Below are 15,727 nucleotides of genomic sequence, written 5' to 3'. Positions count from 1 at the left end.
AAAATTTCTATGATTTATTTTTGTTGCTATCGTTTATTACATTTTATAGTCATTAATAATAATTGTAAATTTATGATTTTTGTTAACCAAACAACACTCTTCCAAGGAACATTTCTTAACATGTGTATAGTAACAATCTAAATATGAAGATGACAAAAGTGTTAGAGGAATACAGAAATGATATGAAACAGCCCTTATGTTAAAGGTGTTTTATGTCTTATTCATGTACAAAGTTTAAGTAAGCTCACAAAATGTTAATAAGAATATAGTTTATTTATACTAACATATATTTATTTTTCCTAATGACACTCATTGGATAAGTAAAACACTGGCTAACATAGTTCTATTAACTTAATGTACAGTACATTTGTGTTAGTGATCAAAAGAAAAAAAAGAATTATTATGAGAATGGTATGCTTCTTATGAAAATGTCAGAAGCCATTTTAGATTGTAATGGATGCAGGATAAATAATATGAAATACCATACCCCTTACTGGAAATATGGTATACACACATATCATGTCTCTAATCATCTTCTGATAATGCCGCCTTTGTCAGTAATAAAAGTGTAGGTGTATATACACCCTTCAACAATAAATGAATGATATAGGTTCTCACAAAAGAGTGTCATGTGATACAAGTTTTGCCATTTCATTCACAAGGGTAACAAAAAGCAAGAATAATGAGGAAAGGAAATCCAAAAATTCCTTCTATTTTATCTTATTGTATCAAGCTTTACGGAGATGAAAACTGAAGACTTTTCACCATATCCTCATGCCTATCACAATATTGATAACAATGAAAATTCTTCAAGCACTTTTAACAATTTTTAAAAATAATTAATTGCTGAGAGCCATCCATGGGCTGTGTGTGGACTAATCTGCATTGCAGCCTAGTGAATAGGAGAATCTGGTATTTGGGAACTTCCAGTGGAAATTTCCTCTGGATAAGACCTCCCAGATGTATTCTGAGTTCTATTCAAGTTCTGCCTGGTTCCCATACAGCTTTGGAGATGGGATGACTTGCTACAACCACCCAGCCACACAGCCTTTCAGAGATGGATGTGTCCTGCCAAGATGTCAATCAATCTGCTGACTGCAAGACACCACAAAGCAAGACTCCACCCCTGAAACCTTATCCCAAAAAATATTTGTCATTTCTATATGTCATTTGTCATATTTCTATATTTAGGTGAGAACACCATAATTTTAAACTTTTGTAACTTATGAAATTTTCTATACATTTTCATATTAAGAAGAGCCCTGGAAATAATCCAGGAAGGGAAGAAATAATGGTGTCTGTATTTAATCCTAATGAAAAACACCAGGGTGTATATTGCTTTGCAAACGTGTTATTAATTACGGGAAGGCATCAAGTGCATCATTAGGGGGTTCTTCTTCCTGCTAAGGAGGATGTAAGCCACCTATGAAATTAAAATCTAGAACAATAGTGAAGAACAAAGACACAGAGTCAGAAAACATAGTTTTAAAGGATGAAATACCTGAAATATTGAGCCCACACAGGAGCTGGAGCTAGACAATTAGAAAATGGCTCCAGGGTTTATTTAAGGCAGATATAAGGATATAAGGATTCAGATATGGAATCTTGCTTCATGGTGTCTTGCAGTCAGCAGGTTGATTGACATCTTGGCAGGTCACACCCATCTCTGATAGGCTGTGTGGCTAGGTGGTTGTAGCAAGTCATCCCATCTCCAATGCTGTGTGGGACCAGGCAGAGCTTCAGTAGAACTCACAATGTGTCTGGGTGGTCTTATCCAGAGGAAATTTCCACTGGAAGTTCCCAAATACCAGATTCTCCTATTCACTAGACTGCAATGCGGATGTAGTCCACACACAGCCCACGGATGGCTCCTTACAATTAATTATTTTTTAAAAATTGCTAAAACTGTTTGAGAGAGAGAAGCAAAACAATGAGATTTTTAAGAGGAATGTCAAAACAACAGTACTAGCCACAAAAAACACTATCTGCAGAAATCACATGAGCAAAATCTCTTCATGAAAAACACCAGTAGAAGTTTTAAGATCCTTCAATTTTTCTATACAATTAGTTCTTCTATTTAAAATTTGTCTCTCTTTTTAATTTAGTCATGACTTCCCTAAGTGCAACTTTGACATCCTTGTTCCTCAAACTGTAGATCAAAGGGTTGAGCATGGGACCCACATTAGTATAGAAAACAGAAGAAATTTTTCCCTGATCCATAGATCCAGGAGAAGAATATTTAAGATACATGAATGCAGCTGATCCAAAAAAGAGAGAAATAGCAATGATGTGAGAGCTGCAGGTACTGAAGGCTTTTGATCTTCCATGAGTGGATTTGATGTGAAGAATGCTGGTAAGAATGAAAATGTAAGAAGTCAATATGGTAAAGCTGGGGACTGTGATATTAATGCCCACCACAACAAGAACGACTACTTCATTGACATAGGTGCTGGTGCAAGAAAGTTGGAGGAGGGGGAGTATGTCACACAAGTAATGGTTGATGACACTGGCATTGCAGAAGGTCAGTCTAAGCATGCAGCCCATGTGGGCAGTGGCTCCAACAAATCCCATCACATAGGCACCAAGAGACAATGCAGAACAGACCTGCTGGGACATGGTGACCCTATACAGCAATGGGTTACAGATGGCCACATAACGATCATAGGCCATTGAGGTCAACATGTAGCACTCGGAGATGACAAAAAAGAGAAAGAAGAACAGCTGAGTCATGCACCCCACATAGGAGATGGCATTCCTCTTGGAGACAAAGTTCATCAACATTTTGGGGCTGAAAACCGAAGAGTAACAGAGATCAATGAAGGACAGGTTGAAGAGGAAGTAGTACATAGGGGTGTGCAAGTGAGAGTTGAGACCAATAAGTGTGAGCAAGCCAAAGTTGCCCAGGATGGTGACAATGTAGATCATTAGGAACAGGTGAAAGAGGGGAAGCTGAAGCTCCTGAAGATCTGTTAATCCAGCCAGAACAAACTCAGTCACCAGGGAGTCATTTCGGGTCAGCATTCTCTTTGTTGAGAGTCTGGGAGAACACAACAAATCTTCATTAATAGAGGACCCATGTATCTGCTTTTGTCATTGATGGGGAGGGTACTGGCAGATTTCCTGTAAATTATCCCTTGCTTCATGTCATCTGAATGAACCCTCCTTTTCAACATTTCAATCACTCTCTCTTTTTTCTGTATTTACTGAAAGTGAAAAAATAATTGCTCCTGTCCTGAGTAGTAGAGAGGTGGAACCGCTGTGACGCAAACCCACCTGCCGATGAGCTATGTAGTGGAGATATCTCTCTCCAAACTCCCTCTACTTCATCTGTTCCCTCAATTCCTTGCCCCTGGTCATATTTCCATTACTCTACTAGACACCTCAGTTCTCCTGTGCTAACTAAGGGAGGAATTATTTTAGGGAAGAGAATATATCAATATTATTCTTCCTAGAAAGGAGTATCCCCTAGTCTGTAGAGATCCCATATACCATACTACAAGAATCCATGAAGTCAACAATTGATAACAGGTATGGAGAAGATCCTTGGCAGCTTAAGATTCAGAATGATATATACCTCAGTGTTGGTACACATATTTTTCTACTGCATCTTGGCTACACAGAGGCCAGAAAGAAAGATGACAAATGTGTTTTCAAAGATCAAATATGAGGAGATAAAGCAGAATCATAATTTATATGAATGCTGATTATATTAGTTAAGTTTGAAAAATTTGCCCAACTGTGTTCTTACAACATTAAACTCTGTATGTATGGCACCCAGCAATATTTGTAAAAGGCTTTATGTTGGTGTGTTCCTGTTATACTCCTGAAACTGCTGCTGTATCTGTCCTACTACAAAACCGAGAGAGAAGCCAACACAGCAAGATCTAGATGAGAAAAATGCAAGCAGTAGATTCAGGGCTCCATGCTGCTAAATTTTTTGTTATTCAATGTAATAATTCTACTCATTCTTTACTCACATGGAGAGTGAGAGAGAGAGATCAGATGAACTCACCCTCCTTCTACTTAAAGAACTCAAGTGATCACCCTTTATACATATTTCACCTCTACTGACCTGGAGCAGGAACTGGCTTCCAGGTATCTGAGCTGATCACTTGCTTTGCAAGATTCTTCCTCCTTACTGAAAAAGGTATCAGAACACAGATTTCACAATCTGAGTGTTCCAAGACTCATTCTGAAATGTAGATGAAACTTCTAGTTAAAAATTTTCTGAATGGTATAAAGAAAAGCCATGGGCTTGACATTAGAGCCAACACAACACAGAACATATTGCATTTGATAAGGACTTATAGTTCTTTGGGGCCTGATTAGAAATTCAGGAATGTGTGGTCCCTTAGGATGAGATCACCCCATGGTGATAAATAAGGAAGAAAAGAAACATTGGTGTTTGGGTTACATACTAGTTTACGACAGTAGACATGATCCTCCCCTCAAGGGCTCTTGAATCCTAAGGGCACACAGTAAAGGAGCCTCTGCTGTTATTTATGAAGATGTAAATATAATTAAAATCATTAAATTTTTCACTAATCATGAATCTAGGGGGTATAATAGTTTTACTAAATCTTTATGTATAATTTAGCTAAGTTTATTTGTTATGCTCATTTAAAAAAAATTTAGTCCCTTAAATAATCAGTAATAAAGTGTGCATATTTTATAGGAAAAAAGTACTCATTGATCATAGGTATTTTAATAATAATATTATCCAAAATAAGAATATTTTTTTCATGATAATTTAATTATTTTAGAAAGTTCTAACTCAATATATTTTTGTCAATAATTTAAAATCAAATAGGTGCAAAAATCACTATTCATGGGCTACCGTTTTAAGAAAACATTAGAGTTTCCTGTATATATGGACATGTGCTTGTGCATGTAACAGGGCATCAAATTTTTAACTTTTTATCTTAAAATGCTTATAATTCATCGGAACTTGCTAAAGTGATACTTAATTTTTGTGATACTCCTCACTCAAATTCACCCATAAAGAATCTTCCAAAGTGTAGGACTTCCCAATTTTATTACCCCTCTGACCTAGGACTCCAGCAACACTTTGACTGTTTGGAGCTCTTTTAGTTTGTTCCTGTGCCTCCTTAGGATGCCCCACCCCCCACTGAGTGTGTGTGAGTGTGTGTGTGTGTGTGTGTGTGTGTGCGTGTGTGTGTCTGTGTGTTGGAAGTTGTTGTATAGGGCTTTATTTTGTTTTACTTTGGTGGGAATAGAATCCAAGACTTCACGTGTTGGCAAATACCTTAGTAGTGAGCTATACGCCAAAACTCGTAGTTTTGAGCACCTCTTTACTTTCTGACATTATAAGAGGCTGACTCTCCATCCTATAATCATCCATTTCTATAAAAAGCCTGATTGCTTTTATTGAATAATGATGTTATTAGGAAAAAAAAGCTGGTGCTGGGGTTGTGGCTCAGTGGCAGAGCACTTGCCTGGCATGTGTGGGGCACTGGGTTCAGTCCTCAGCACCACATAAAAATAAATAAAAGGGAGGTATTGTGTCCATCTACAACTAAAAATATATTTAAAAAAAAATAAATACAACGAGCTGATTTCTATGTGTGCTCATTGTTATCAGGGCTTCATTTCTTTTAGGGTCCCTTAGTTGAAAGAATGAAAAAAATACTGGCATACTAACTCACGCATAAACACATACCTATAAATGTTTCCATATGAAACTATCTGTATAATAAGATAAATTAGAGTTTTACTAATGTCTTCGATAGTAATCTGTTATCACATAGATCATTCTAGCCCTTCTTCTTGGGTATCTTTAAATTCCAACTCCAAGAGTTAAAATTGGCTCCCACTTCATCATCTATTTATGTAGCTGTTCACTTCCACTATACAGGTACAGCTGTCTCAGAATTGCTAACCTGTGCTCAACAAGAACAATTTCATTACCAATAGGCTTGTATAATTCATAGGAACTTGCTAAAGTGATACTCAATTTTTGTTATACTCCTCACTCAACTTGTATAAAGTGACTTTTTCCTTTAGCTTTACATACTCCATTCATTTTCCACATTATTTAAGTCAGCGTCTATTCCCCTACTGTCCTCAGTGAAGTTGTTTCATGAATTTGTAATACAATTAGATTATCTTTTCATAATCTGCATTTCTTTTTGAGATGCCTTGAATTTTGAATTTCATATATTCATGTTCACTCTTTGTGCTATGAAGTTATACAGTTTTGGAAAAATGCATTTTGTTGTGCAGCCATCATGACAGTATCATTCAGAAGAATTCTGACATAAAAATTCCATGTTTCTCTATTTTTCCCTTCCTGTTCCCTCCAAAGCCCTAGCAACCATTCATATTTCACTGTTTTTACAGATTTTTTTTTGTTCCTACCAGGCCATATAATTTGTGCCTGGCATCTAGCTTTTTCAGACTGGCTTTTTCAGTTAGCAATGTGCAATTAAGACACCTGCATACCTTTTGGGAATTCAGGGAGATCATTTGTTTCAATTCTCTTGTAAGGACATTCTGCAATTTGTTTCTCTATTTCCATTTGAAGAACATCTTTGATACTTTTAGTTTGGGGCAAACATAAAGTTATTATAAACATTCACATTAGGTTTCTGTGAGAAGGATATTTTCAAATCAATTAAGTTAATATCCTGAAGAAGATGGATCGTACAATAATACTGTTTAACTTTATAAGAAATTGCTAGAGTCTCCTCCAAAGTGAATGCACCATTTTGCATTCCTATTAGCTATCATCAGAAATAAATGAGAGTGCTTATTATCATATATCCTGTCAAAATTTGGAATTGTCAGTTTTTCAAATTTTAATCATTCTAAAGAGTTGTGTACTAGTATCTGTTTTCTATTTGTATACTAGTGTACTTTTAATAATCATTTTAGTGCATTGCATAATTGCAGGATTTTATCATAAGTGCTTATGATGTAGTTTTATCTATTTCAACTCCTGGTTCTAGAAGACTAATGGTGTCAATTTTCATGAGGCAAAACCTCTACTTTTTGCCTTGTTGTCAACATAGTGAACTCTATCACACATGCACATGCTGCAGTCCGGCTGCAGCAAAATAACCCGGGGGTGACGAACAACTTGTGTACGTTGATACAGCAGGAGTAGGAGCCGTTTATTGCAGGACAGGAGCAGTATTTATACATTCCACACAGCTTATCTTAATTAGCATAAACTAGATACATCAGTCAACCAATAAGGAATCTCCACACTTAATGGCTTGTTTTTGTTACTTCTCAAACCACTCCCTCTGGCATTTTGCCAGGCACCATCCAGACTTGTTTACGAACTCTAACATTCCCCTGGCAAAATGCCAGGTGTTATTTTTGACTTGTTTACAGACTCTAACATGCACATATAGTGGTATGATTTAGAAACCCTGCTTCACTTTCTTTAATAAATAACCTTCTAGTTCTTTACTGAGCATAAGCAAAGATTGGCATCTGCTGCATGGAGAGGTAAAGACATCTGAAGATCTAACACGTCCCTAAACATCTTTTAAGTTTTTCAATTATTCACTTCTAAGATTCGTGATGCCACGGAATCTGAGCTTATCAGAGAGGGTACAGTGTAAATGAGTAGTTGTTGGTTTCCTCAGTTCTGTGTTAGTGTTAGAAGTCATAATAATGACAAAGAAAGTAATGCTCACTCAATTTCTCTCTAAATTCTAACATTTGTAGGTGGTTGTATTTCTCCAGGCTTTTTACTTCTTCTTTTGTTTTGTACTTATGAGTCAATGCTTAATTTCTATGGTTTTATTAATTCATTATAATTATACATAAATTAATGCTCATTTTGACATAATCATACGTGCATGAAATATAATTTCCTCTACTTCCCAGTACTTCCTCTTTCTCTAATCTCCTCCCCATCCCAAACCCACCCCAACCCTTATTCCCTTTGCTCTACTCTACTGGTCTTCCTTCTATTTCTTTGTAGAGTTTTTAAAATGAATGCTTTATAGATATAAATAAAAGTAAAATTCACTGTAGTATATTCAAAATAGCATCATTTGTTCAGTTTAATTCTACCATTCCTTTAATTTTCTGCTTTCCTCCCTTCACTCAATCCCCTTCCTTTACTCCACTGATGTCGCTTTTGTTTTAATGTGATTCTGCTCCATCCCCACCCTTTTATTCTTTATTTTATCTAACATCCACAGAAGAGAAAAAACATTTGGTCCTTGACTTTCTAAATCTACCTTATTTCACTTATGATGTTTTATAGTTCCATCCATTTATGAGAAAATGCAGTAATTACATTCTTCTTTATGGCTGAGTGAAACTGCATTGTGTATATACCACATTTTCATTATCCATTCATCTTTGGGTAGGCACCTGGACTGGTGGGCACTGGACAATCAGTGCGAAATTGTGAAAGAATAAATGACATAAATTTTTATTTTCATGAGCAAATGAAATTATATATGTGGTTCAATAGGATGTTATGACACAGATATACATTGTGAGGTGTGAGTCACAAATTAACATATCTATCATTTCACATCTCCATTGTGATTTGTGGTAAGAACACTTAAAATCTATTATTTTAGCAATTTTAAGTATAGAATACATGGTTATTGACTATAATCAACATACTGTGTGTGCAATAGACTAAAATTTATTCCTCCAAACTGAAACTTTGTCCCCTTTACCCAACATCTCCCCTTTCCTCTTCTGCTAAGCATCATCCTGCTCTCTATTCTATGAGGTCAACAGGCACAAAATTAGAAGTTCTGTGTGCTGAGGCGTAATCTATAATAGTGATCCCATTGTTCTTGCTCCTGCCAAAGTCACGGTGAACAATCATTTCAAATGCTCTTACTCTTGACCTCCAAGACTCCCATTTTGGATCACAGTCTTCTAGAACAACCAGAAAGAAATCCCAGCTATCTGAGGTCCAACTCAACTGGCCTGGGCATAGTACAATTTGAAACTTTGAAATTTAATTATAGTTAAATAATGTAAGAACTCTTCTCTCTTATTGACACATTTAGCTTTGGACAAATACTTGGAATCAGTTTCATTTTTTACTTCAAGTGTTTCAAGCAAACAAAAAAGAACCTTGAATTTGCAGCAGTCTTCTGCATTGTTAATGTAATCACACTGCAACTATCTTACTCTGCAAGACTCAGCTAGAAATGGGCAGAAGCATGTATACTGGGGAGACAGAGGTTAGGGGTTTTGCCTGGAGAAGTGATTGTCAGTATCCTCCACCAGCAACCCAAAGGCTTCTTGCCCAAAATGGACTCTGTTCCTCTCCCTGTCACTACCGTAGCTCCTGTCCATGTGGTGGGGCACCTCTTCAGTTGGGTTATTACAGTGAAACACAGAATCCGGTTTATCCCATTGCTCTTGCTCCTGCCAAAGTCATGGTGAACAATCACTTCAAATGCTCTTACTCTTGACCTCCAAGACTCCCATTTTGGACCACAGTCTTTTAGAACAACCAGAAAGAAACCCCAGCTATCTGAGGTCCAACTCAACTGGCCTGGGCATAGTACCTTCTCCTGTGCCCACTCACCATTCTGTCTGCCTTGCAGTGCTTAGAACACCCTGTTCTGCTCTTTACTCATGAAAGACAGGAAAGAACTGTTTGAGAAGTACCTAAAAATGTTGGTAACATATCAGATAAATGACCTGATGACATTTCAATGACTTTGAGTGATTGAATAAACTAGGTGGGAAATGGGTACTATTCTATGTGGACTGACATATGAAGTTTCTGAGATTTCTTATTTCATTTATTCACTGAAAGTTAAATCTCAAGATATTGCTCTTTTAAATTATTTTTTACCTATCTAGTTAAATCACTATGATAGAATAAATCTTTTATGTTAAAAAATACTTAAAGGTTCTTAATATATGTTAATATGGGCTAAGGACATTTTTAAAAATATTTAAATAGTGTGGATTGGGAACTATCAAACACAAAAAAGATAAGAAAGTTATAATCCATACTTTTAACAAATGACACATTCACTTCCAAATACTCATAAGTGTCAAATATATTTAAATGCTTTAAAATTATTTTTGCTTCTCATTTACCTATATGACTTTTAAACATTCTGCACTCAAATTTAAGTAATTTTAAATAAATTAATTAAAATTCTTTGATTAAAATGTTTAAGTATATTCAAGAAATATCATTAAATGTGTATTTGATTTATAAATTAAATCAATTAAATTTGCAATGAATGCCAGTAATTCAGCCAATACAATAACCCTGTAGACTTTATAAAACTCAGCCACAATATTGGATGCTTCATTCTCTATCAGAATGTGCTGTTGACAACAATGCAATATTAACAAAGACCACAAGTTTTGTGCTATCCCTGTGACTTGTATTTTACATTTTTTGTTGAGTACTTAAGATTCATAGACGTGGATGTTTTACATATCATCCTCTGTCTTCTGTATCTTTATTCAAATATGTGCTTCAGAGAAATTTTGAAAACAGTTTTAAGAACTCTGTCTAAACATACCTATAGTGAGCACAAACAGAAAAGTGGAAGTTGATAGGAAGCATTCAGACTATGCTAGAGGAAGTAAATTTTAAATGTATTATAATAAAAAATAAATTTAATTCATAACTGGCATTATTTTCTTCTGAAACTACTCATATAAATCAATGTTTTAGAACTTTTCAAACATCATTATCTTTATATAAATATGAAAACTACAGTGATGCTGGAGTGGTGTCCTGTGACTTGGATCTTTCCACTGAAGGGCACCTGCCCTGAAACAATTCAGGGTAATAATGAACATCAGACAACATTTTTGTGCAAGAACATTTCTATGCCACCGACACAATAAGAACATTTTGTAGATCATAGTTTTCTATTATTTTTATATTAATAATCCACTTTGTCTTCAAACAATCCTGTACTATCTAGTAGATTTGAAAAGTGCATATACTACTTCTGCAAATCAGTGAAAAAATGAATTCTTGAATTTCTGAATCTGACTTATTACACTTAACATTAGAGTCTCCAATTACAAATGTTTTCGCTGATATACAGGAAGTAGTCTAAAATTGCAGTGGAAAAGAGAGAAAGAGAAAATAAATGGGGTGGGGAGATTCCATTAAATTGAAAGAAGGATCAGGGGCGTAGAAGAAGGGGATTAAGCGGGAGGGTGAGGGACAGGATAAGTGAAAAACCGTGGAAAGAATCTGACCTAACTTGACTACATACATATATGAATATACTACAGTGACTCTCACCATTATGGGTACTAATTTTTTAATGTAAATAAATAGAAATATCAGTAGAGTAAAGGGAAGAGGAAGAGGGTAAGTGTAAGTACTGGGGACTTAATTGAAGCAAAATATAGTAAATGCATTTATAGTCAGGTCAAAATAAATCCTAGTATTATGTAGGTTTGTTATAAACCAATAAAGAGGTACATGTAGTGCTAATGAAATATGACCTCTTTAAAATGAGACTTCCACAACAAATGTGGATTTTTCTACAATGGCATCAAAGCCTTGCATAAGAACTCTGGGCTGCTGGCATCTTGGCTCAGAGTTTTGTTCCTATATAATACACAATTCTGGGCTCATTCTGAATAACTTTCTAGAAGTTCTGTCTGTTCTTTTAAAATTCTTTCTTTCCATTTCTTCTCAGGATGCATAATGGGATAAAAACGGAGCTCTGTATAGTTAGTTTCTGGCTCTGAACAAGTCACATAAAGATTTTATAATCCTTAGAATCCGATGAGGAGACTTATGTTTAATAGAGTAGAGACAAAAACCCATATATGAGGACTTTATTTGTTGTTTTTCCTTTTTTGTTGGGGGATGCAAGGGACCAGATTCCGGATCATATACAAGCATCCCTCTACTACTAAATTAAGTAATCAGTTTTGTTTGTTTGTTTGTTTTTAAAACAGAAAATTGAACTCCTTCTTATGTAACAGGAAAATTAGTTTAACATCATGATGATGCTATCATCTGTAGAGAGAAATATCATTATAAAAATTTTAAAACAATGATGAAAATATAGATTAGATGCAAACTGGTGAAAATTTCAGGTCCATGTCTGACAAAATATCAGTTGACCAATGCATTGTCAATATTGGTGAGATCTAAGAAACCTGGAAAGAGGGTTGGAATCATCCATCCTCAAATACTAACAAGAATAGACCCTAAGTCGATTTCCATTTTCAGAAGTACACATTTCCATTATAGATGTGAGCCTAAATATATAGAAGAGAATCATTCCTTAAATAGCCTGAATAACTTTTGGAATTTTCTCTTTACATGTCTACAACTTATGATCCTTCTTTTTTAAGGCATTTGTTATTCAATAAAACATTGAAACACAAAATAGATCTACAATATTGTCTCAGGAAAAGATTAAAGAAATAAATTTATTAAAAAGCATTCAACTCACCAGAATCTTTGGATAGATAAGATATACAAAAACATACTAGATAGTTTTATATACAGATAGAAAAGACTTCAGTCCAGTGCCTCCATGTGGTACAGGGAATAAAGACAAATCTGGTGTCTTCTTGGGACTAAAAACAAGTCTCAACTCCAAGAATAAGTCCACATAGTCACATTGCATAGAGCAAAAACAAAAAATTACAGTGAAAATACAGCTCAAACTGTAGAATAAAAGATAAGGGAGATGAGGAGGTAGAATGGAAGGATTAAGATTAAGAGTGGGAATTACAGAAAAAGACCCAGCAATGGGAACAGGGAACAAGGCTGGAGAGTTCAATTTGTGATTCTCTTCAAAGTTCTCTTCAGAGCAAGTTTGACATCCTTGTTCCTGAGGCTATAAATGAGGGGATTAAGCATGGGAACCCCAAAATTGCAAAACACGGAGAAGAATTTCTCCTGGGTCACAGATCCTGGAGATGATGTTTTAACATGAGTGAGCAGCCCAAATCCATAGAACAGGCCAACAGTTACTATGTGATAACCACAGGTGCTCATGGCTTTGGACCAACCCTTAGCTGAGGACATATGAAGGATATTGTAAAGAATCAAAGCATAAGAGATTACGATAATGAGGCTGGATACAATGACAACTGTCCCCAAAACAACAGAGCTCACAAGCTCATTGACGTGGGTGCTGCTGCAGGACAGTTGAAGGAGGGGAAGAATGTCACACATGTAATGATTGATGACATTGGAGTCACAGAAGCTGAGCCTGATCATGCACCCTGTGTGGGCCATGGCACCTGCAAACCCCATCAAGTAAGAACCCAACATCAGCAGAGAACAGACCCTAGGGGACATGACCACCCTGTACAGCAGAGGCTGACAGATGGCCACATAGAGATCATAGGCCATGGCTGTCAGCACATAGTACTCTGCATTCACAAAAAAGCAGAAGAAAAATAACTGAGTCATGCATCCTGCAAAGGAGATGATGTTCCTCTCTGAAACAAAGCATAGGAGCATTTTAGGGGTACAGACAAATGAATAACAGAAATCAATGAAGGACAAGTTAAAGAGGAAAAAGTACATGGGGGTGTGAAGGTGCAAATTCAGGAAAATTAGAACAATTAAGCTCATGTTTCCCGGCCAAGAAAGGAGAACGCTCCAGTGGGACCAACACTGCTGCTGACAGGTAGTGGGTGGGACTCACAGTGACCTGGCAGCTAACTCTTGCAGGGGGAGGAGCCCAGTTAGCGTTGCCCACTGGAGTGAAAGTCCATCCCTGGTTCCTGGAGGGCACCCACCAAGGGACAAGACAGGAAGCCCAGGATAGGAGGTGCAACTTGGGGCAAAGGCCAGGGAGAAGCAGGTGCTCTGCAGTGGCCGGAAAGGTCCAGACGCTGAGGCCAAGGTGCTTCCTGTTACGTGCGAGCGTTTCTCTCTGTCTCTGCCAGGCACTCTCTGACCAGGGCCCGGGCATGGATGATGCCTCTTTTCAGGCGCTCCATGGCGCTCTTGTTCTTGTTCACCAAGAACAGGAAGAACAGGGGCAGCTGCAGCTCAGGTCTGTTTGTTAATCCTGTAAGGAAAAACTCTGCCACTGAGGAGTCATTTTCCATAGCCATTGCTTCTTAAGTGAGATCCTTAGAAGTCAGAGTGGAAGGCGATGTTGAAATGGACCTCAAATCTTTGACCCCAGAAGGCAAGCAGAAGCTGTTGGGTTCCAGGCTGAAGGTTGTCTACAGACATGCAGCAAGGCCTACAACGTGTATGACTTCCTGTGTTGCTACTTGAGGAGTTGCCATATCCTGCCTTCTTCCTCCACCCTTCATGTATGTCTCATCAAGGATGAGTGCTAGCTGACTTCCCAGTGTCTCTGAACATCATTTCTTCCCCATTCAGAAAAAAAAAACAAACATATAATATATATATATATATATATATATATATATATATATATGTGTGTGTGTGTGTGTGTGTGTGTGTGTGTGTGTGTTATATATATGAGCTGGGGATATAGTTCAGTGATAGAGCACCCCTGGAAGTAATCCCCAGTACCAAAAACAAAACAAAAACTGACCACCCAAACCAACAACAAAAAACCCCAACGAAACAATCCTAAAAATATTATAATTTTCCAAATGAATTTCATGATTGCTTTTTTTATTTCTATAAGGAATGATGTTGGGATTTTAATTGGAATTGCATTGAATCTGTATAGGGCTCTGGGGAATATGGCCATTTTGACAATATTAATTCTGCCTATCCAATAACACGAGAGATCTTTCCACCTTCTAAAGTCGTCTTCTATTTCTTTCTTAGTTCTGTAGTTTTCGTTGTAGAGGTCTTTCACCTCTTTTGTTAAATTGATTCCCAAGTATTTTTTTTGTGTGTGTGTAGCTATTGTGAATGGGGTACTTTTCCTAATTTCTCTTTCAGAGGATTCATCACTGATGTATAGAAATGCATTTGATTTATTTATTGATTTTTATATCCTGCTACTTTGTTGAATTCATTTATTCTAGAAGTTTTCTGGTGGAGTTTTTTGAACATGAAAGGGTGCTATACTTTGTCAAATGCTTTCTCTGCATCAATTGATATAATCCTATGATTCTTATCTTTAAGACTATTGATGTGATGGATTATATTTATTGATTTCCATATGTTGAACCAACCTTTGCTTTGTGGGTTTTTATTTTAGTTAACTCTATTCTTTCAGACCATCCTAACTTTGAACCACCAGAGCATTTTTAGCAAGATTAGCTCCACATACACTGTCTATAGGAGAAGCAAGCTCTAGCACTCCTAAATCATAAAAGCTGACCTGCGGAGAAGGACTGCAGCCACTGTGACTTTGGAAACTGGCAATTTAACTCACATTAGGGCTGGGCAAATGTCCCACTGACTCATTGGGGACTCTTTTTCAAGGGCATTTTTGTTACTTAAAACTTCCCTGACTGGTCAGCAGGATCCAACTTTGCCTAGCATAAAAATGAAGAGGCTTGTTTGCACCCTGCCTCCAAGACAATGCTGTCAGTGTACTCTGTCACCAGACACTTCAGGGTTCATAATTACTTTTGTTTGTTCTGAGTTAAATAGGACTTGTTATATTTTGCATAAAGAGGAAATTTTGTGAGAAACTCTGTGGAAACACATGAGATGGCTTTGACTTCATTGAGAATTCTGATACTTCCTAGAAATGAAGAACTTAATCTGAGTTAATTAATAAAGTACAGTGTCTATCGATATGGATTCCTTTTTTTTCCCCATCAGTTTTAGTCAGCTTTGTGTCACTGTGACCAAAAGACCTGACAA

At 36.6% G+C, this 15,727-nt stretch overlaps 2 protein-coding genes across 2 annotated transcripts; both read right to left on the bottom strand.

Annotated features, from left to right (window-relative positions):
- Positions 1 to 2,073: 2,073 nt before the first annotated feature.
- On the bottom strand, positions 2,074 to 3,030 carry LOC114100681 (olfactory receptor 8B3-like). The gene has a single exon (XM_027945463.1). It carries the CDS (start codon positions 3,019 to 3,021, stop codon positions 2,074 to 2,076), a length of 948 nt encoding a protein of 315 aa, XP_027801264.1. The 5' UTR covers positions 3,022 to 3,030.
- A 9,712-nt stretch (positions 3,031 to 12,742) lies between these two features.
- On the bottom strand, positions 12,743 to 14,037 carry LOC114100690 (olfactory receptor 8C8-like). Its single transcript, XM_027945474.2, has 2 exons — positions 13,942 to 14,037; positions 12,743 to 13,591 (listed from the first exon to the last, which is right to left on the bottom strand). Exons 1-2 carry the CDS (start codon positions 14,035 to 14,037, stop codon positions 12,743 to 12,745), a joined length of 945 nt encoding a protein of 314 aa, XP_027801275.2.
- Positions 14,038 to 15,727: the final 1,690 nt, after the last annotated feature.

The sequence above is a fragment of the Marmota flaviventris genome, chromosome 9, assembly GCF_047511675.1.
Source record: "Marmota flaviventris isolate mMarFla1 chromosome 9, mMarFla1.hap1, whole genome shotgun sequence".
NCBI classification, from domain to species: Eukaryota; Metazoa; Chordata; class Mammalia; order Rodentia; family Sciuridae; genus Marmota; species Marmota flaviventris.
This window is presented reverse-complemented; position numbering and strand designations above follow the sequence as displayed.